At 43.5% G+C, this 23,994-nt stretch overlaps 1 protein-coding gene across 1 annotated transcript in view; it reads right to left on the reverse strand.

Annotated features, from left to right (window-relative positions):
• The window catches only part of tmco4 (transmembrane and coiled-coil domains 4), a 28,696-nt gene extending 21,105 nt beyond the window's left edge, over window positions 1-7,591 (reverse strand). The window contains exons 1-3 of the mRNA XM_084332770.1: window positions 7,501-7,591; window positions 3,249-3,402; window positions 1,194-1,368 (exon numbers count right to left, since the gene is read on the reverse strand). Coding sequence (XP_084188896.1) covers window positions 1,194-1,368; window positions 3,249-3,402; window positions 7,501-7,543 — 372 coding nt within the window. The 5' untranslated portion in view covers window positions 7,544-7,591. The remainder of the gene's footprint in view (window positions 1-1,193; window positions 1,369-3,248; window positions 3,403-7,500) is intronic.
• Window positions 7,592-23,994: the final 16,403 nt, after the last annotated feature.

Raw genomic sequence — 23,994 nt, forward strand, 5'->3', positions numbered from 1 at the left:
AGGTACAAGTAAGATCAGAGTTATAGCTGGCTGACTCAACGAGGACAATGGCCTGATGTCCCCAGGAGAGCTCCAGAATCCAGTGAGACATAGATCTTTATAGTAAAGAGAGAAAGGGATTCTGGGCAGAATGGCCCAGGTATATTGGAGGGGGCCAGGGTGAGTTAGAAAAAAGGGGGGGGGTATTAGGTGAGAGGGACGGTTTGGTTGGAGGAATCAAGGGGGGGGGGTTGAGTTAGGGGGGGGGGGGGGGGGGGGGGACGTGGGTTGGGGGCTGGATAGGGCTGAAGGTGTGAGATGTCTGTATCCGGGAGGGGAGAGGGTCCATGAGGGGGGGGGGGGGGCAGGAGGGGGGAGAGGTGAGTTGGATTGTATCAGGTGAGAGCAGTGGTGCAGTCGTGGTCACACGCGGTTACACGCCGTGTTACCAGATCACTGAGGCAGAAGTACGCGCGTGTACACGCACACAAAAATGCGCTGTATCCATTCGTTGTGACTAAGTACCCGGCCACCGTTTTACATAACAAAAAGCGCAAGTGTCTGGGTGTTGGCTATCTGAATGCATCTCCCCCTTCATTCTGTGTGACACAGGCAGTGGAGGTGAATACTAATGTGGCTCGGAATTCGTGATGGGGGTCTACCTGCTTATGATATTGAATCAAGCGTCTGTGCTGCGCGCCAGCTTTCCACGCGCACATTCACACAAATAGAGAGCAAGAAGAGCTTGTATGATAGAAAGATTGCACTTGCGTATATGCGCTTGTGTGTGTGTGTGCGTGCGTGTGTGTGTATAAATCAGTTCTGTGCGCATGCACGTGGCGTGTTACCAGTTCCCATATTACGACTGCACCACTGGGTGAGAGACAAAGGTTGGAACATGGCTTGGAGATTGTTTGAGGGGGGAGGGGATCATTACTCCACACTGATCTAATCCTGAACAATAGTACAGAGAGAATGCCCGGTTTCCCACAGGTTGTGAGGGTTAGTTTTGGTGGTGGCAGGCCAAGTTAGGGTTTGTTTTGGTAGTGGCAGGCCAGGTTAGGGTTCGTTTTGGTAGTGGCAGGCCAGGTTAGGGTTAGTTTTGGTGGTGGCAGGCTAGGGTTAGGGTTAGTTTTAGAGTTAAAGACTTTAACCAGTTGCTACACAATACAGCCCTCAGATACACTAGCACACGCTGTGAGAGCATAAGCTACCTGTGTGATGGGCGTGGCCCCGGTAGCCAGCAGCCGTTCTGTCTGGAGGATGGAGAGGAAGGTGTCGGAGCCCTCAAAGCCCAAGCCTGACAGGAAGGCCCCCATGACTGGCATGACCGACTCGTCCAGGCCCAGCCAGCAAACCAGACCCTCCAGGTACTGTTCCCTAAATGTTCTGGAGGAGACAAACACCACACTTCCCTTTACCTACCAGTACACCCAATGTGCTCCAAATCTGAGGAGTTATAGTTTACTTCACTAAAACCGGCAACTCACAGAGCAAAGGGCCAGAGAGAGAGACAGAGAGACACAGACACAAATCTGAGGAGTTATAGTTTATTTCACTAAAACCGGCAACTCACAGAGCAGAGGGCCGGAGAGAGAAAGAGAGAGAAAGAAAGAAAGAAAGAAAGAAAGAAAGAAAGAAAGAAAGAAAGAAAGAAAGAAAGAAAGAAAGAAAGAAAGAAAGAAAGAAAGAAAGACACACACACACAAACCACACACACACACACAATCTTTATTTATGTCCACATAAAGACAATGTTTAAAGGACACAAATATTATCAGTGCACTTGTACATTGTGGGTTATTCTGATACAGTCGTGCCCAAATTGACAATGGCAACCAAAGTTACACACACACATGGATGATGAACCTGACAATCTACACACAGCTCATGGATACAGATAGCAGCGTCTTCTCCAAATTGCCCGGCTGCCAATAATTGCTGACACTGAGCAATATCTTGCTAATTGTTTGGCTCTTCTCTTCGGAAGACCGGCCATCTGAAGGCCTCTAACACCCAACTTATGGACATGACCCAGGCTTCCAAATATGAAGACTAAAAGTTTACAGTTGTAGCCGAGTTGTGATATGGTATGGTGGTCTAACAGTTGATATCACACACACACACACACACACACACACACACACACACACACACACACACACACACACACACACACACACACACTATGTGAACAAGAGTGTATGTTTAGTGGATGTGAACAAGAGTCTATGTTTAGTGCTAGGGTAGGCTATGTGAACAAGAGTCTATGTTTAGTGCTAGGGTAGGCTATGTGAACAAGAGTCTATGTTTAGTGCTAGGGTAGGCTATGTGAAGGCTTGTTGTTTTTTTGTCTCCAGCCACAGAAACAGCTGGCTTCCAAATTCACCACCCATTTTCACTATTATAGCAGCCAGGCTAATTTAGAAAACATTCAAATGAGGGTTGGTTGGTAACTTGGTCACTGTCAATCAGTGGCAGCTGAGACAAACTTTTCAGCCGCAGCCAAATTTACCATCACGTAGATGATGATGATCAGTGGCAGTCATTTCCCGCCCTGCCTGCGAACTACAATATTTCCATTTAATTTATTCTGACATAAGAAGGAGAGGGGGTGGCAAGTTCTTTGTTTTCCAAACAATAGAACCGACGCAGACACTGCTCCCTACGGTAGAGACTTGATTGATTGATTGAAAATTGTATTAACAGATTGCAGAATGGGTACAATACAGTACAGCTCAAAACACACAATTGTTAAGGGGATGCAGACCAGAGAAAGACTTTCGTCTTGTTTACATCAGGGTCCCCCATTTTCAATTAATCGTAACATATGACATACATGACATACAGATAGACAGTACTGCTACATCTAGACATTTATGAGTCTAAAAAGAGAGTACCGTTATATACATTTGAGGGGGAAGAAACTGTACATTGGAGGAGGTTGGGTAGGTGGGGTGGGGAAACTGTACATTGGAGGTGGTTGGGTGGGTGGGGTGGGGTGGGGTGGGGGCACTGTACATTGGAGGGGGTTGAGTTTGGACATTTACAGGGGCCAGTTTATTTACCAGTGTTGTGGCTATGTTTGTGAAAAAAAATTATTAAGTAATTTGCCACATCCAGCTTGTCTGTGATGAGCGTGTTATCTGTCTTTATGTTTATGTTTGAAAATCTGGTTTTAAGACAACACCAATGTTGTGAGGACAGATGTCTTTTTGTTGTCGGATATGGGATGCTTTGGTGAAACACTTGTCCTCTGATGTTGTTACCTGTTTTCTGGGCCAGGAAACAGCTGGCCCAAGGAGACACCACACAGTGCTGCGTAGGCAAAGCGCCCCGGTTCAGTCAACTGTCTGCCAACGATGTCCTCTGGACTGGGCTCGTTTGAGGTTGCCGGTGGTGGTGGTACCCCGCCCCCTGGTTCTGAGGAGACAGACACACTAACGTTAGTCTAAAGCAGCCTTGTATTAACACAGCTTTACATGATGTGGAAGAATGACTGCCTCCTCTCATCCTCAACTAATATTGTAGCCTGTTCCATTATAACATTGATATTAATCATGTTATTTCAAATATACATGTTATTGTAAATAATAGACCTACAAGCCATAAATTAGGGATGGTCACAAATCATCAGAGTAGCCTAGTAACGGTTCAGACTACAATTCATACAGCTACTGTCTCTGACCTGAGCACAATCCCTATGGAATCATCTGTTACTACACCTTCTAAATTGCCAATTAATTTACCCGAATCCACAGTCAGCCTGAATCCATCTACTTATCCATCTACTTACACATTTAAATGTGAGGAGTGTATTACAACACCAAAAATTAAAATTAGACCACTTGAGGATCCTGATCTCCCAGACGGATCCGGATGTGGAGGACAAGAAGGCCCTACATTGAGTGGTGCGCTCAGCCGAGCGTACCACGGGTATTGCGCTACCTACCCTGCAGGTTCTATACAACAAGAGGTGCAAATCCAGAGCCTGCAGAATAATGAAAGACCCCCACCACCCCAATAACAGCCTGTTCCAGCTGCTGAGGTCAGGCAGACGCCTGCGAACCCCAGTTACTAGGACAGAGAGGCTTAGGCTCAGCTTCTTCCCCCAGGCCATCAGAGCCTTGAACAATGAACATTGAGAGCCACAGAAACTGAACTATCCACACACAAGCACACACACGACACGCATGCTCACACACTAGCAGCCACTTTAACACTCATGCCGCACACACGCACACTTATGGCCAAGAGGAAAGGCCACTTTAAATTAGTATAACAACAGGAACAGTGTATTGCACTACTAAAGCTACCTAGCATGTCCTATATGCTCTGTAAATACTATGTACAGATACCGAGATGTCACACCATGTTACCTGTTTATTGCACTGTTGTTTTTTATTGGATTCTATTATATGTTGTACCACTGTATTTTTATTGGATTCTATTATATGTTGTACCACTGTATTGCACATCGTCGCGGGCAAGACCACCCGCATTTCATTGTATACTTGTATGCCGTGACAATTAAAACTCTTGACTTGACTTGACTTGATGTCGTAGTAATAACAGAATCATGGTTAAAGAAATCTGATGATGACTCCTCCATTGCACTAAACCATTATAATGTATTTAGAATAGATAGAATTGGAAGGGGGGGTGGGGTGATCATGTATGTGAAAGTTTGTTTTTCTGTTACCATTCTACATGCAATCACTATTGCCAAATGCTGTGAAATGCTTGTTTTACTTGGGTACAAATAATTCACTAATTGTCATTGGAGTATATAGACCGCCATCGGCTAATGCTAGCTCTGTTGATAAAATAGCTAATGTTTTAGCTCTGTATCCTGATACTGAAATGCTCATAATGGGTGACTTTAATTTAGATTGGCTAGATAGTAATTCTGGGTAGTAATTCTGGGTATCTAAAGGAGGTTAGTGAACATCTAAACCTAACACTTGGTTACGGAACCAACTAGGCCAAAGTAAACCCCAAAAATCACACAAAATCTACTTTGATTGATTTAATTTTCTCCAATAGATTAGACAGGATCACTGCTAGTGGAGTTTTTGATTTAGGAATCAGTGATCATTGCCCAATAGCCTGCATCAGGAATACTAAGCTTAGCTAAAGAAAACTAAATCACACAATATTTAGAGATGTGATTTATAGAAATGCTGCCCCTTCGACTCTCAAACCATTAGATTCTGTTTATCATTCTGCTCTTAGATTTATCACTGGTGACAGATATGATACACACCACTGCATCTTATATGAGAAAATGGGTTGGTCTTCTCTGGCAGATAGGCAAAAACAACATTGGTATTTATTTATCCTTAACTCAATGGACGCCAGGCAAAAACAACATTGGTATTTATTTATCCTTAACTCAATGGACGCCAGACCCAAGTAAAGTGTGGTTAACTCGCCAACCGTTCAGCGCTAGACCAGAGTATAGTCGGGTTTTCATTGTTATTTATTTTATTCAATATTTGTATTCATTATTCATCCAGGGACCTTGGTGTTACCATAGGGAATGAGTCTTAGATCGCCAAAGTGCAATACCGGCCGCATCCAGCTAGACGGCGGTATCGAGCACCCTTTGTAACCTTGTATCTTGGCCTCTGTAATGGCCAAATGTCTCCGGTCTCACTTTTCCTTGTCGGCCGAGTGGAGCGGTTCTCCCGGTTCCATTGAAGCGCGTCAAATATCCCCGATCCATATGTTGTGGAACTTGTGGTGGGTTATGCCGTGGACCAAATGGACATCGGATGTACCAGATGGCGATCAAACAATTGGAATATTATTTTTGGAATACTCCCGATCACAGGTAAGGACTATCTGACGTCAATTTTAGCTTGATCGTGCAATGCCTTTATACCGATCGGGCTGATAAGCGTTTTTAGTGTTCAATACGAATGCCGTTACTGACAATCAAATAATCAGAAACGACCCCCCCCCCTTTCATGCATTCATGATGAAACATAATACCTATGACATAGATGTGATTTGGGAATAGTAGCGTGTACAGGCAAGAAACGGCAACGTTTATAGTAGAATTGACGTATAAGGCTATAACTCAGCATTTCGGGAATGACCCCAGACACACGGGAACGTATGGATGGGAAATGTTATTCTTTTTCACATATTGAACGATAGATGGGTGATGCCAAAATGGGCCATAGTATTGTATCCATAGCTATAATATAGAATATAGTTATAGCTCTACAAACAAGGTGACACACTCCTATCTTTTAAAGCGTGGCCTTGATATGACAGGCTCCGTCTAATAGCTGGCGCTGAATGAGTTAAGGCCATTAATGGGAAATTACCTCCTTATCTCTCATCACTATTAGTTCAGAACACTAGACCCTATATGACTCGCTCTAATGATTGGCTTACACTGGAGGTTCCCCCATGTACAGACCCAACTTGTAAAATCAGCCTTTCATTATAGTGCCCCTACTACATGGAAGTTCTCTTCAGCTCTCACTGAAGATGAAACTACCTATAACGCAGAGGAAGTTTAGAGGTTTACTTGCAGGTCTGCCGCCTGCCTGCAACAGTCTGTAACTGTTTTTCTTAGCCTACTTATATTAGTTTAGGGCAGTATATAGTCTTTCAGGTGTTTCGCACATTGGTCTTTGTTGTCGTCATTTGTGACACAGTTTAATTTTTTATACTAATTGCTGTGGTGCGCTCTGGAGTCTGGACTGAGAGTACTATGTAGATAGTTATTAATATTTATTATTGTTATATTGTAGAAATGTGTGCATTGAAATGTCTGTTCTGTAAAGTCTCGACTACATTGAAAATGAGGGTGACCTCAATTGATTGATTGATTGAAAACTTTATTAACAGATTGCAGAATGGGTACAGTACAGTACAGCTCAATACATACAATTGTTAAGGGGATGCAGACCAGAGAAAGACTTTCGTCTTGTTTACATCAGGGTCCCCCATTTTCAATTCATCATAACATATGACATACTGCTACATCTATACATTTATGACATACCAGATTTGCAAATACAGTACAATTGTAATTTCGAGAATAAAGGTTGATGATGAATATGGTTTTGATTCAAACAGACCCATGCCAAGAATAGCTGCAAGGATGCCTCTAAAACAAACTGAGTCTATTCATATTGACAGGTAAAATATTACAATGATGTGTATGGGGGGATGCAGCAATCTGATTTTTTGCTGGATAGTAGCCAGATTCAAGCATTACAACACTTAGGCCTACTGTTATGATTTTGTTGGAACTTGCACTGATCAAACAAGCATACAATTATTACGTTTCTCATACGTTTAACATAAAATAGAATCAAGACAATCAACCAACATTACATTACTAACGTCGTCCTAGCTGTCAGTAACAGCTGGCTGATATTAGCTGAGCTGAGCTAAATTAGCTAGCTTAGTTTACCTAAAAGTAATAATAACACTGTTTTTACTTCTTCACCAACAACGCAGTGCGTTACTGGGTATAATAACATAGAGAAAGGGTACCTGGAGTAAAACTTGTATCCTCGTTTGTCTGTTGTTCCTCCATTGTTGTTGAGAATCGCAGTAAGGTTACTTGTGCTAAAACATGGCAAGATTAGAAGCGCCCGCTGAACTTTGTGCAACTTGTGTGTGACGTCCACGTAGCGTTCACTCGGGACGCAGTGTTCAAGAAGGCAAACGGTTCGCAAAAACTTTAAATGCCACGCTCTTCTTGGTGTATTAAAAAATAACTTGTGCATTTCGCCTGTTAGTCTTTCGAAATAATTCAAATGTTGCTAAATGCACCATAGCGTCATAAACCTATATTAAAACCTATACATTTTTAAGGGCGTGCAGAGCTATTGACATTTTTTGTGAGAGGGTGAAGGCTACACAGGTTTGTTTATCTGCTAAGCCTGAGGGCAGGAGGGTGCAATGTGTACCATGTGTATGTTACATAACAAGAAGCAATCTTCTCAAAAGATCAAAGAGCAATATACGATACGATACTATATACTATACTATACTACGGTATGGTATGCTATTACTGTATACCATAATTATAGGGGCGATCCGGAGGTTCCCGGTTCGATTCCCACGCCTCGCGGTCAGTGTGTTGATGTGTCCTTGAGCAAGATACCTAACCCCTAATCAGGGCCGTAGCCAGGGTTTAGAAATTAGGGAGGTCCATTTATTTTTTTTGCCCAGACCGGCCCACTATAATCGGTCGGACACCACCCACCAGTACACCATCCTTGCGGTCCCCTTAAATATGCGTACCTACTGTATCCCCACGGCCCAACCCACTACAAAGCTGGACCAAGTGCCATGGACAAGTGGACCAGTGTACTCCCTCGCTCTTGGCTGAATCTTGTTTTGGGTAGTGATGTAAAAACACCTGCATCAAATATGATTACAATTAACTGGTACATTCAGGTACAGAATTGTTGGAATTCCCTGACAAAGATGTGCAAAAAGCTGTACAATTTAAACAATACCATACTGGTAATGAGCAAATAGTTGTTTATTCAATGAATGCATGAATTCCATCTTATTTCATTTGATACTAACTACTCAGTTCATACAGATTTCAAGTATTCAAATATCAATGATGAATATTGCATAAGGTTTACACAGTTAATAGATCACCTTCTTGTTTTATATTCATGTTCAGAGAGGAGTAATAGTTAGATCTTTGTATGTGATTTATATGGCAATTAAATCAATGGTGTGTTTGTTTGGGGAGTTTGACCTACAGTTAATGTGCCTACCACGTGAAGGTGCATGATCAATGGTCTGTGAGGATTGGTCCGATTCCGCACGCTTCAAGGTACCAATTACCTTCGCGCACCTGAAGTGAGTTCTAATCAGCTCGGTGGAGCCCTTTATATACTCTGGTGTTCCTAACGTTCTTTGTCGGGTCGTTTTAGATTACCACTGGCTGCTGCTTGTTCCCTCCCGTGTTGTACCTCGTCTGTTTTTCTCCAGGACGTCTATGGAAGTCGCCGCTGTTGCTTTTCTCTGTCATCCGTTGGATCTGTGCCTCGTTGCCCGCTTTGCGCAATTGCGCCTTGGTGAGTTTGGAACGTACTTTTTGGATACTCTGTTTTTCTTCGCATCTTCCTGACTCGGGACCTTTATGTTTTTGTGTGTTTGGGTAACACTGAAGATTTGCCGTTTTTGTTTGTACTGGACTCAGCTAAACTTGTGTGTTGGTAACACTGAAGATTAAGTCACTTGTGTTTATACTGGACTCAGCTAAGGAGGACTGGACTGCCTTGTATTCCGTTGGCTTGTTTGTTGACAACTCTCTCTCTCTCCGTTCCTCCCCGAGTTGGATCTTCGAGTAGCTGCAGAGCCGCAGAGTCAGAGGCGCAACACGCCGAGACGAGCTGCAGAGCTGCGGGCTACTCTGCCAGGAACATTCCCCACTTGTGCTTTTTGTTTCTTCTATTCCCTGTTATTTTGGAAATAAATACGCCCTGGTTTTTGGCTAACTCTGAACTACCTGTCTGTGCCGTGCTGTTGCGGTTGGTAACAAACCATAACATGGACAGCACAAAAACAATTTGTGTAGGTGGAGACTAGAGCGACACAGATAGTAATAAGTTATTAAGAGTAAGTAATCTATACCATATATATCCTAATAGTTACCTTATTACCATACTTGGCTGAAAATAAACTTTGCTGCCTGTTGTGAATGTGTTTTTCCCTGTAGGCTAATACATAAGTAGGCATACATTTTTACAGTTGAGGAAAAATTAGCAGTTGAGTAGGTTATATGTGCTGTGTTTTTATGTCTTCCATTGAGGACCACCTTGGAAATAAGTGTTTTAATGAATGCTTTTAGGTGATATCCTCAGGAATACAAATTGGTCAAGATAATTTGTTTTTATGATGTGTTTTTAATTTCCAAATAAATCTAATCAAATCAAAAAAGCAGTTTTTGCAGTTGAGCTACAGGTGTTGTATATTATACAGCCTTTTCATGCACCTTTATCTATCAAGGGAACCCTTATCCTAATTATTTAAAAAATAATATTATGAAGATACGATATGGACCTAGTTGGGTCATCTGTGGCACTTCGTTTCTCAATGGATTTGTCATCTAGGAGAGTTGATAAACTAATTTAGCCGGGGTGTATTTTTTAAAAAGGCGGGGGAAATTTGTGAGAGACCAAAATCCAAAATGGCTGCAGTGGAAATTAACTTTTTAATGGTTTGACCTACAATGATGCACAATACATGGTACCAGCCCCCTCTCAGTCATGTACCAGCCCCCTCTCAGTCATGTACCAGCCAGCCCCCTCTCAGTCATGTACCAGTCCCCTCTCAGTCATGTATACCAGCCCCCTCTCAGTCATCTACCACAGCCCCATCTGAGTCATGTACCAGCCCCCTCTCAGTGATGTACCAGCCCCCTCTCAGTGATGTACCAGCCCACTCTCAGTCATGTATACCAGCCCCCTCTCAGTCATGTACCACAGCCCCCTCTGAGTAATGTACCAGCCCCCTCTCAGTCATGTACCAGCCCCCTCTCAGTCATGTACCAGCCTCCTCTCAGTCATGTACCAGCCTCCTCTCAGTCATGTATACCAGCCCCCTCTCAGTCCTGTATACCAGCCCCCTCTCAGTCATGTACCAGCCCCCTCTCAGTCATGTACCACAGCCCCCTCTCAGTCATGTACCACAGCCCCCTCTCAGTCATATACCACAGCCCCATCTCAGTCATGTACCAGCCCCCCTCTCAGTCATGTATACCAGCCCCCCTCTCAGTCATGTACCTGCCAGCCCCCTCTCAGTCATATACCACAGCCCCATCTCAGTCATGTACCAGCCCCTCTCTCAGTCATGTATACCAGCCCCCCTCTCAGTCATGTACCAGCCAGCCCCCTCTCAGTCATGTACCAGCCCCCTCTCAGTCATGTATCACAGCCCCCTCTCAGTCATGTACCACAGCCCCCTCTCAGTCATGTACCACAGCCCCATCTCAGTCATGTACCAGCCCCCATCTCAGTCATGTACCAGCCCCCCTCTCAGTCATGTACCCTGCACGACTGGCGGGGGGGTGCTAAGAGATGTGATTGGGCCAGCCCAGTGTCAGTCAGTACCAATGGGCCACTGTCCCAGCCTAGTAGTGGGCCGGTCGTTGACCAAACTAAAAAAAAATATATATAATTATTTTTATTTATTTATTTTGTAATATATATATATTTTTTATAGTTACAAATAGTTACCGAGGGTTGTCCTCTTAGTCCCGGACTGTTCAATTTATCATTAGAGCCTTTAGCACAATATATAAGACAATCCCAATCCATAGAACCAATCTTAATCAAGGGCACACAACAAAAAATTTGTTTATATGCGGACGATGTAATATTGTTCATGAAAAACCCCAACACCACATTGCCTCATCTGCTCAAGTTGATTGAGGACTTTGGTGATTTATCAGGATTTAAGATAAATTGGCCGAAGTCGGCTTTCCTTCCACTTAACACCCCTGCAAAAAAAGATACAACCCTCCCAGGACAGATACCGATGGTAAAACATTTCAGATGCTTGGGAGTGGAAATATTCCCTACCATAAGACAAACGGTGAAGCACAACTACACAAAAATCCAAAACAAAATCAAAGACGACCTTGATAGATGGGCAAAACTTAAAAACACAGTACAAGCACGGATATCAATAGTTAAGATGGATGTACTACCTAAAATCAACTTCTTCAGTTCAATGCTACCGTTACCCCCTCCAGAGGGTTACTGGAAAAGATTACACTCCTCCACATACAAATTTATTTGGAATAACAAACCACCACGTATAAAAAGATCCACCGCACAGAGAAATAAAGCAGATGGTGGCATGGCATTTCCAGATTTTTTCCTATATTTTAAGGCGTACACATTAAGTCCATTGACAACATGGTTTGACTCCCAAGCATTAGCATCCTGGAGAAAAATAGAAGAAAACATAGTAGCCCCACAAAGACTGAAGGACATAGCATACACTAAACTACCAATCAAGCACTGTGAACGAAAATTTTGCCCCATAATTACTCATGCGATCCGGATATGGCGTGAATCACAAAAAAAAAATCCTAACCCACAAAAATGGCACAATCATACTCCCTTATTCAATAACAATGCACTCTTAATTGGAAAACGACCTATAAGATTCCCTATATGGGAAGAGCAAGGCATACACTCATTAGGGGATGTTTTTAACAAACAGGGTTTTTGTAGTGATAAAGAAATACGCAAAAAATTTAATCTCACCAAGTCCACATGGCTTTTTCACAAACAGTTAGAGCTATGTTTGAAGTCTCACAGTGTTCCATTAGACAGACCAATTGAACACCACAGATACCACAAATTCTTCTACGCAAGAGAGACATCGAGAGGTTTTGTTTCAGAATTTTATCATCAATTACTAATGTCCTCGTATGAAACCCTCCATCTTGACTCTGTCTGGAGGAGGGATATACCAGACCTGGAAAATGACTTTGATTGGCAAGGAGCCTGGGCAAATGTCCGACTTACATCAAGGAACCCGGATCATCAACAAATCAATCTTAACTATATTCACAGGACATACTTGACTCCTATAAGACTGTGCCGAATGGGGCTTAAACAAGATTCCAAATGCACCCAATGTGCAAATGGGGACGAAGGGACATTTATGCACATGTATTGGGACTGCTCACCAGTTAAGGCATTCTGGAAAGATGTGACCCAACAAATATCAAAACTCGTATCTTGGAATATACCTGTACACCCCTCGGTATTATTATTGAATGATGTTTTTGAGTTTGCAGTGAATCCACAGCTAAAGAGATTGGTTTTATCGGGTATCACAGTAGCCAAGAAGCTGATCGCATCACGCTGGTTTCAACCGGAAAAAATGTGCCGTAAAGTTTGGTTTCTTACATATCTCGATGTAATTTACCATGAAATATCTACAGCAAGAATTCTGGGTCTCAATGAATCCAAAATGTCAATGTGGTTAGAAGTGGTGGAGAGAATAAAAGCTAGCTTATAATGGTAGTGTCTGGTTAGGTGCGAGGGATAGTGGAGGTACTTCTCAAGGTGGGGTCCGGGAGGGGGGGGTTCGAGCTGAGCATATGTGTGTAGGTTTTTTTTAGATAACAGGTATTAGGGGTATATCTTATATAAGACAACTAACTAAAATGTGATCTCATTGGATGTGCCCTGACAATTAATGCTTGTATATCTTATCGTGTGTTGTCATGTTTGTTTATATGTTTGTTTAAAAAATAATAAAAAAATAAAATACAAATAGTTACCGAGGTCCGGACCTCTGTGACCTCATAGCTGGCTACGGCCATGCCCCTAATTTACATTTACATTTAGTCATTTAGCTGACGCTTTTATCCAAAGCGACTTACAAGTTCTGTACGACAAGACAGCAAGAAGGGTACAACTCTATCAGCTGAGTAACAATGTTCATCAAGTGTTGCGTGTTCCAGTGTAGGTTAGTTTATTAGGACAAGTGCATGACAGTAAGGTTAGTCAGGGTTAGATTTTTTTTCTTTTTTTTTAATCATTTCAGATAATGGTTGAAGAAGTGAGTCTTTAGTCAACGGCGAAAGATTGGACGGGATTCGGCTGTCCTAACTGGGATGGGTAGTTCATTCCACCATTGTGGGGCAAGGACTGAGAATAGGCGGCTTCTCTTTGATGACCCTCCGGGAGCTTGGATAGGAGTAGGTCTGAGGCGGCCAGAAGATGCAGAGCGTAGGGGTCTTGAGGGTGTGTAGTTAGAGACCATTGACCGGAGGTAGGCGGGAGCGGTTCCCTTTGCCGCACGGTATGCTAGGTCGAGGGCCTTGAAGCGGATACGTGCAGCAATGGGGAGCCAGTGCAGGTCCCTAAGAAGTGGGGTGACATGGGCCGACTTCGGTAGGTTTGAGATTAGGCGGGCCGCTGCGTTTTGAATTAGTTGAAGAGGCTTGGTGGCAGTGGCCGGGAGGCCAGCTAGCAGTGCGTTGCAGTAGTCGAGGCGGGAGATGACTGTTGATTGGACGAGGAGTTGGGTGGCTTCTTTTGTCAGGAAGGGGCGTATCCTTCTGACGGTGCTCAGGAGGAATCTGCAGTTTCTGGTTGTCGCTGCGATGTGAGCAGAGAAGTTCAACTGGTCGTCGAGGACAACACCAAGGTTCTTGGCGGTCGGGGACGCGGTCACAGCTGCATTCTCGACTGTGATGGAGAGGTCGGTCAGGGGGGAGGATTTGGCCGGCAGGTGGAGCAATTCTGTTTAGCTTAGGTTCAGTTTGAGGTGGTTGGTCGTCATCCAGGCGGAGATGTCGGACAGACAGGCCGAGATCCGCTCAGAGACGTGGATATCTGAGGGAGGGAAGGAGAGGAAGAGTTGAGTATCATCGGCATAACAATGATATGAGAAGCCATGAGACGTGATAATGTTACCCAGTGATTTAGTGTAGAGGGAGAAGAGAAGGGGTCCTAGGACCGAGCCCTGGGGGACACCCGTCCGGAGGGGGCGGGTGGCCGACAGAGTCCCTCTCCATGACACTTGGTAGGAGCGGTCGTTGAGGTATGATGTCAGCCATGTCAGCGCAGATCCAGCCACTCCCATTCCTGCGAGGGCCGCGAGGAGGATCTGATGGTTGACTGTGTCGAAGGCTGCAGATAGATCTAGGAGAATCAGGACAGAGGAGAGGCCTTTCGCTTTTGCTAAGTGAAGTGCCTCTGTGACCGCAATGAGGGCCGTTTCTGTGGAGTGGCCAGTCCGGAAGCCAGACTGATTGGGGTCTAGGAGGTCATTCTGTAAGAGATAAGCAGTAAGTTGGTTGGATACAGCACGTTCAAGTGTTTTAGAAAGAAAGGAGAGAAGAGAGACAGGACGATAGTTGGCTATGACGGTGGGGTTCAGGGTTGGTTTTTTTATGAGGGGCGTGACTCTGGCTTGTTTTAGGGAGGTGGGGACCACCCCCGAGTTGAGTGAGGAGTTGATGGTTGCAGTTAGGAATGGGAGGATGTTACTCCCGATGAGCAGGTTGGCACCTTGCATGGTTGCCTCCGCCGTCGGTGTGTGAATGTGTGAGTGAATGGGTAAAATGTGAGTAACAAATTGTAAAGCGCTTTGGATAAAAGCGCTATATAAAAAAGCAGCCATTTACTGTCAGGAGTGGAGGTAGGTGAGTTCCAATGGGTGAAGGCAATCACAGAGACGGAGAGTGTTTACTCTTGAACAGGTTCGACTTTAATAGTAAGAACACAAGAGTAATTTCTAAGAGAGATAAATGCTAAATAGCCCAGGCAGGAAATAAGGTAAATAGGAGCTTATTGGAGGTCCAGAGTTGAACCGTCCGCGTTTTCCCCGAACGCAATTAGTGAAGACCTGACAATGAACAAGCAGAAGACAGGTAGGTTACATAGACACCAAATACCAACATTCCACACACACCCCCGTGACAGCCAATCAGGAACCACCCCTAAGTGACAGCACTAATTGACAGGGAAAGGACAGGTGACAAGCCCAGTGACATATGCCAGGAATGTGGGTGGTCACCGACCTCAGTCGGTGTCCAGAACGTAACAATTTACCATAATCTCAGTATTGGCTAGCAAAAAAAAAAAAAAAAAAAATAGATTATTGAATATATTTTGCAGTGTAGCCTCATCACTCAAAATAGTCAAAAATCATGATAGAACCTGAACCAAAATTGTATAATGATATCTAGTGCCAAAATGCGCTACAGATTTAGCCTTCTACAAATAAACCAGAACCCAGAGCCAGTACCACCATTAGATGTAAGATGTAACATGAATTATTTTACATACAGATCATTCTAGTATTATCATCTCAACGCCTCACTGGCTATGCTGGTTTTCATTACAGTTAATCCTTTGGATTAGCTGTCTCAGTATTATTTGCTGCACCATATTCTTTTTTAGTCCTGGTGGTTTTCCTTTAGGGTGTGAGATAATAATGCATCAATTCACTCTAGAATAATTTTGGCTTCTATGCGCAGGTCTCTGTCTTTCTTTCTCTATCTCTCTCCCCCCCCCCCTCGCTCTCCCTCTCTCCCTCTCCTTCCATATCCTTCTGCTGTTCAGTGGTGGTGTAAGAGTACACAAATTCAAACCTGATAAAATAACACCAGTGAATGCAAAAATGTCATCCATTCAAGATTCTTTCAAGATTCAAGATTTCAAGATTAAAATTATAAAAGTATTTAATATCAAATGCAGTTCAAAGTATCAAAGGCTATGACATTCCATATGTTGTATTTCATTGCATGGCTGTATTTAGGCGTCAAAGCATACGGTAGACCTCTAAAGGTTAGAATGGTTAGTGTTCAGTTATGCTGTCTCTCATTACTTCTTCTTAAAGCCGGAACCTAAAGTAGGAACCTTGCATAATTTTCATAAATGTGTCCTGGTTTTTCTACTTTAAACATCTGGTGTTCTGACTGCCTGCCCGCCTCAACAGAGGTAATAAATAACAAGGACATTGTGTATAGTGTGAGGATTGGTTCATTCCCCGCCACACGCTCCGCTCCTTTAAGGTACTGTGTTGATTGATGCATTCCCCGCCACACGCTCCGCTCCTTTAAGGTGCTGTGTTGATTGGTGCATTCCCCGCCACACGCTTTTGGAGCAAGTATCAATTCCAGCGCGCACCTGTCATCGTTTTTGATTAGCGCCCCAGAGGCTTTTTATACTGGGACTTCCCTTCAATCGATGTCGGGTCGTTTTGGAATACAACTGCTTTTGCCTGCTTTTTCCCCGTTGCTGTGCCTCGTCTTCTTTCCCTCCAGGACTTTCTGTGGAGATCCGCTGATGAGAACCATGTTCCCCGTTTGGAGCTGCGCCTCGTTTACCCGCTTTACGCGTTTGCGCTTGGGTGAGTTGGAACCAAACCCCTCTGGATTATTCTGTCTGTGTGTGTGTGACGAACACCGAAGATTATCATTTTTGCTTGCACTGGACTCAGTTGAAGTGTGTGTTTTGAAGAGACACTGAAGATATCATTTCTGTTTGCACTAAACTCAGCTAACTTGTGTGTTGTGGAGAACACTGAAGATTGTTACTGTTCATTGGTTCTGGACACAGCTAAGGGAGGAGGGAACCACACTGCCTCTGTGTTTCGTTGGACTGTTATTGATATCTCTCTCTCCGTTTTCCACCTCGAGTTAAAGCTGGGAGTATCTGCAGAGCCGCTACAACGTCAAATACCGATTCCCCACTGCTATCACCAGGAGGATCTGCAGAGCCGCAGAGAACTCTGCCGATGGCAGTCTCCCTTGTTGTTTCATAATTGTTACTTTACCCCTTTTGTGACTCTGTAAATAAATACGCCCTAGTATTTGGCTAACTCTGAACTTCCTGTCTGTGCCGTGCGATTGAGGTCGGTTCAAACCCTAACAGTATAGATGCAATGCATTTGATATAGACTGGTCTCACCATCCCTGTGACATTGCCGGTTATAGAGGTGCTTGACATCTAACAAAAACACCTTCAGTCAAGGAGACGGCCAGAGTACATGCTTTGAAACATCTGTCTCCAAGCGTCACATTTGACTGATGACCACGTACACAACAGGAATTTCAGTAACGCTATGTTGTGTGTTGTATAGATGACTCACAAGGCCATGTTGTATTGTATATTACTATTGCACTTTACTGTTACATTTGCACTCATTTGCACTCTGGTTGAATGCCAAACCTCTTTTCGTTGTACTGTACTTGTGCTGTATGATGACAATACATTTTATTTTAATCTAATCTAATCTAATGAATGGGAGTGAACCCTACAGTAGAACTAGGATAGAACTACAATAGAACACCTTCATCATGGATGGTGTATGATGAGGTCACCCGAGGGGAGATTCATCTCGATGTGGGTAAAATATGAATGTATTGATGAATTCCATAGAACTCTGAATATCAAGATGAATACTGTTTGTCTGGGTTGAATAATGATAAAACACTAAGTGCATGTTTTTCATGGTCTCATTCAGTGGCCATGGGTCCATTGTGACAGAGCCTCTGGTGCTTCCATCACTATACTGTAGCTGCCCATCTTTCCAGCACTCTCACATCCTCAGTCTCCACTCTCTCAAATTCTCTCCACTCTCTCACAGCCATTTTATTCGCCACACAACGAATGCACATGCATCTGTCTTGGTGACTGTGGTGCAACGATAGCATATAAACCATTTACAACAACAACAAAAGGTCCACAGAATGACAGACCAACAAGATCTCACATAATACAGTGCAATGTAATTCTGTATCAGCCCATTCTACACACTGAGCCTCTCGTATTTGTTCTAACCTTCCACTGATCTGTGATCTTTGCTTATTCGTCTGTATGTCTGTGTGTCTGTCTCTCTTTATGTCTATCTATATCTTTACCAGAGGTGTAAATCCCAGGGGGGGGGGGGGGGGGGGGGGGTAGTGTCCATTTAACTGCATGATGCTTTTATCCAAAGCAACTTACATGTTCTGTACAACAAGTCAGCAGGACGGGTACAACTCTGGCAGCTAAGGGTAAGTGATATTGTTCATCAAACTGTGTCGATAGCTACACTCTTGAGTGCATACAGTCATATTAGCATAGTAGGTAGTAATATAGGCATAGTAGATTACTTAGTAACTAATTGCATAATAATAAATTACAGTAAGAAGGTTACACATGGGCAAAACAGAGTCCATTCTCTTCGGTTCAAATAACAAACTCAGCAAGACCGACGGCTTCTCAGTTACAGTGGGTGACAATATTGTCACAAGGAAAGAAGAAATTACCTACCTGGGTTCCATCCTAGAGGCAAATCTTTCCTGTGACAAAATGGCATCCAATGTAATAAAAAAAAGTCAACTAACGAACTCGATTCTTGTACCGGATCTCCTCACTGGTAAACAAGAATACCCTGAAGACTCTGGCAGGAGCACTCATTCAAGGGTACTATGACTATGCATGCACCTCATGGTACCAAAGCACCTCAAAGGCGCTAAAAACAAAATTACAAACATCTCAAAACAAACTGGTCAGACTACTGCTTGACCTTACTCCTAGAACCCACCTCACCCCTGCCCACTTTGACAACATAGGATGGCTTAGAGTAGACGACAGAGTACAGCAACTTGCAATGGGCCTGGTCTACAAGATAGACTACACGACCAAGGTACCCATGTACATGTCAAAATACTTCCCAAAGGTCAGTGAATACCACGATCACAACACCAGAGGGAGCTCCACAAATCATGTTAAACCCAGATTCGGCTCAAACAAGGGACTAAACACGTTTCGCAATTATGCCACATCAATGTGGAACGCCCTACCCAAAGCTGTAAAGGAATGTGAATCACTACCCACTTTCAAAAACACTCTCAAAGAACACCTACGGGAGACTGCAATTCTAAACTGGCCCCTGTAAATGTCCTAACCCAACCCCCTCCAATGTACAGTAAATTACCAAGTATGGTTTTATCAATATTCCAATGTACAGTTTTGCTTGTACAGTTGTACAGTGTCCCCCACCCACCCCTCCTACCCAACCCCCCCCCCCCCCCCCACCTCCAATGTACAGGTCCCCCCCACCCCCACCCCACCTACCCAACCTCCTCCAATGTACAGTTTCTACGTCAAATGTATACTCTCTTTTCTGGACTCTTTTTGTATCACAAACAGTACTGTATTTGCAAATCTGGTATGTCATTATAGATGTAGCAGTACTGTCTATCTGTATGTCATGTATGTCATATATGTTATGATGAATTGAAAATGGGGGACCCTGATGTAAACAAGACGAAAGCCTTTCTCTGGTCTGCATCCCCTTAACAATTGTATGTATTGAGCTGTACTGTACCCATTCTGCAATCTGTTAATAAAGTTTTCAATCAATCAATCAATCAATCAATCAATCAATCAATCAAGTTTAATTTTTTAGATATTGATTGAAAAAGTGTGTTTTTAGTCAACGGTGGAAAATTTAGCAGGTTTCTGCTGTCCTAACTGTGGTGGGAAGTTCGTTCCACCATCATGGAGCCAGGACAGGGTATAGCCTGCTTTGCTTTTTGTTGACGTTAAAATCATCCTTACCACTTTCAATATATTTGTATTCACAGGAAAGTGTATGTTGAACACAAAATGTAATTGTATATAATCCAGGTTGTGATGTGGGGAGGTTGTTATTACGGGGGTTAGGGGGCCTCCATAGCAATTATTGCACCCCTCGTGAGTCACTTACCCCAGTGATCTCTACCCCCCCACCACACCCCTTGCAATTTGCTTTACAAGTTTGAACTTGGCTACTTGGCACCGTTGTCCTGCATCATCACATCTTCCAGTCTGACATCCTATACAATGACAGGAGGGCGAGCAAGGCAAACACAGGAAGGAGTGAGCTGGGGGCCAGGGGGGATGGATTAAACTTCCACAAGACCTTCATTCGGAGTGGCTGTGAGCATAACCTGCCCGCTTTGTCAAAATAATATCCTGGCTGTGTCAGAGAGGAATCTCCCAGCCTACATATGCCGTGTTTGTCTCTCAGCGAGGCATCCTGTTTATACAGAGCCCTCTCCACCGGTCTCTGGTGTATCATAAACACCTCTTCATACTGCAGCGAAGGCACACTTTTGCAGATGATAAACAATGGTACTGTGCCTTGAGTTAGGATAAATTGTGCACCATGAATTGTTCTTTATATTCAGTAGAGGTTTGTTTATTTGCAAATAATTGCAAATAATATAGAAATATGGGAGAATCTTTACTTTCCCTCTGGTGTGCCATAAAGGTTTTTTTTAAGGGGCACTTCACCAGAAAACAATGATGATTTATTTTGCACATAAACTCACATACATCCAAAAACTCTAAACAGAGTAAACATTTATTTAGTTTGACAGTAAATTATTTTGAATGTGGCCACCGGTGATGTCATCTGGGACATTGCACCGTGTGCAAAACAATTTTTTAGTCTTTGTATGTGTGTGAGATTATGTGCAAAATAAATCAGAATTGTTATTCTTGGTGAAGTAGGGGCGACAGTGGAGGTAAAGCAGTCGTCTGGCAATCCAGAGGTTCCCGGTTTGATTCCCGCTCCTCCCGGGCAGCGTGTCGATGTGTCCTTGAGCAAGACACTTAACCCCTAATTGCTCCCGATGAGCAGGTTGGCACCTTGTATGGTTGCCTCCGCCGTCTGTGTGTCAATGTGTGAGTGAATGTGTGAGTGAATGGGTAAAAATGTGAGTAACAAATTGTAAAGCGCTTTGGATAAAAGCGCTATATAAAAAAGCAGCCATTTACCATTTACCAAGTGCCCCTTTAATAGGTAAAAGTAATTTATTATTAGACAATTTTCAGATAAGAAGAATATTGATAAGAGCATCATGGGATTTGACCAAGACCACATAATGGCTCTGTATGTCTTCTCCTCTCATCTGGTCTTGTGAAAAGCTCAGAGGAACGTTGATTGGAAATATCATTGGAGATGATTTCCCCCTACTGTCCACCACATACAATTCAGTCTAAGTATTTGTACACCTGTGCATAGTATCTTATTCGAAAACCAGTGCTTCTATAGATTTCTATTTAAACACAGTGCACTGGCAAACATCAAGGCTCCATCCATTATATTCCAGGCACCTGTTAGGCACTGTGACCTTTGGCTGCACTTTCTCTGCAACACAAGATCTAATCTTTACTGAATAGAGTTAGTGTGTCCGCAGCTACTGAAAGACAAAGGAGAATCTGAAATCTATGTGTTCCTAATGCAGTTATGGGAGAAGTGGCTTTTTTATTTGTTAAACATTAATTTGGATCTAAACACTGAATAGTATGACAGGTTTCATAAGATATTGACATTTTAAGAAAACATTGCCATTTGATATTCCAAAAGGCTAGGTTAAAATAAAAATCGGATAATTCCATCCTCAGTAATGTACCAATTTTTAAGCAAATGTCTTAAAGCTGTGGTTTTGGGGGAAATACAGTAAGCTCTGAATAGTCTAAATAAAGTATAATATACAGTATCTTTAGTATTGAATACATAAAGTGTACAAAACTGGATCCCCGGAGCACTAGAAATGATATACCCTCCCACCACCTTTACAATACAGAGAAGCATTAAACACAATGTCACTTTGTTTCAAAGGGTGCTTTATGGTTTTTGTGTCGAGACTATAAACAGCATTTGTCTGTAGTTGCTGTAGAGGTCAAATTTATTTTTCTCAAAACTACCCGTGCAGCTTTAAGTATGTTCCTCAGTGCTTATTATTAATATTATTATATTTATATCATATTTCATGAGTTCCACTTTCATGTCAGCAATAATCTTATTTGAGTAGCTGTATTTTCCTCCATAATGGTCGATACACCTTGTTGTTTGTAATAGAACTCTTTATGTGCAGCGCTGTGACCTTTTGATGACTCATGGTTGGTGGGTTGATGTCTCTCACTTTACAGCCAAAGTACAGACCGTGTTGTCGCTGCAGAAGACCATTTTAGAACGACTGAGTGACAAGCAAACAAGCAACATTTGTGCTCTTTAAAATGTGTTTACAACACGGCCACCCAGGAGTCACAGTTTGTGGCGATAAAAGCGGTTTCCTGATCAGCCTGTATTTGGACACTATTACTCCATCGTACCTTCAGCAGTGTTTATGGGTTTTCCCCTGGCAGCAGACAACATCTTTAACCCCAGCAGAAGCCCCGTAAATCTCCCCATCAACCCTCCAGGGGCGAAAAAATCTGTACCTGAGCTATGTCACACACCCTGCCACGGTGTGTGTTTAGGCCTACAATGGATTACTCATTGAGGGCAGACAGGTAGACAGCCTGGGCTCAGAGGCAGACAAGTTCAAACACAACCCCCCCCCCCCCTGTCCTCCAGTCCTGTATCACTAACAGATGATGTCAAGTCTCTATCGCCCCTCTCACACTGCTGTCACCTTGACAAGAGGGGGAGTGGAAACAAACCTGATTGGACTGTCTGACCCGTGTGTGTGTGTGTGTGTGTGTGTGTGTGTGTGTGTGTGTGTGTGTGTGTGTGTGTGTGTGTGTGTGTGTGTGTGTGTGTGTGTGTGTGTGTGTGTGTGTGTGTGTGTGTGTGTGTGTGTGTGTGTGTGTGTGTGTGTGTGTGTGTGTGTGTGTGTGTGTTAACAGGAAGGATGGGCCAGGTAGCGAGGCTGTCATCTACCTGTCAACACATCTAGTGTCTGTAGCAAACATCTGGTAGGACACACTGAGATAGGTCAGCACTCTGAATGGAATGACCAGTGTGTGGAAATCCAACCTCCCCCGTCAAATCAAGCTCAACTTCTTTCATGCAACAGTTATAATAATAATAATAATAATAATACTTTATTTGTATAGCACTTTTCATACAGAAGTTGCAGTTCAAAGTGCAGTTGAGTCTGTCCTTTTGTATGGCGGTGAATGCTGGAACCTGAAGCCCACCCTGCAGAAGTCCCTGGATGGGTGCTACACCAGAATGACGTGTGTGGTGCTCAACATCAACAGGGATGAGCATGTCACTAATACAAACTTGTATGGGGGGGTGCTAAGGGTGAGCGAGAAAGTGGCAGTCAGGAGAATGAGGCTGGCAGGTCACTGCCAGAGACACCATGAGCTGCCAACCAGCAAACTTGTGGTGTGGGAGCCAACACACGGCCATCGATCACGAGGACGTCCCACATTAACGTACGTGGACGTACTCAGGAGAGATGCGGGAACAGAAAGCACCGGCGAGCTAGCCAGATGCATGGAGGATCGGGATGACTGGAAACACCGATGGAGGGCCCCTCCGAGGACGACCTAGATAGTGTAGGGCAGGGGTGGCCAACCCGCGGCTCGCGAGCCGCATGCGGCTCTTTGCCCATCAATGTGCGGCTCTTCCATCCATAATTTTTTTTTTTTTTTAATTAAAAAAAAATATTATTTTTAAATTTATTTTTATTTTTATTTTTTTTAATGGTTTATTTGCATGTTCTTGGTATCTGAATCTAGGGACATATATGGATCAGTGTCAGAAATA

Source organism: Notolepis coatsorum, assembly GCF_963971535.1.
Source record: "Notolepis coatsorum genome assembly, chromosome: 17".
In the NCBI taxonomy this organism is placed as follows: Eukaryota; Metazoa; Chordata; class Actinopteri; order Aulopiformes; family Paralepididae; genus Notolepis; species Notolepis coatsorum.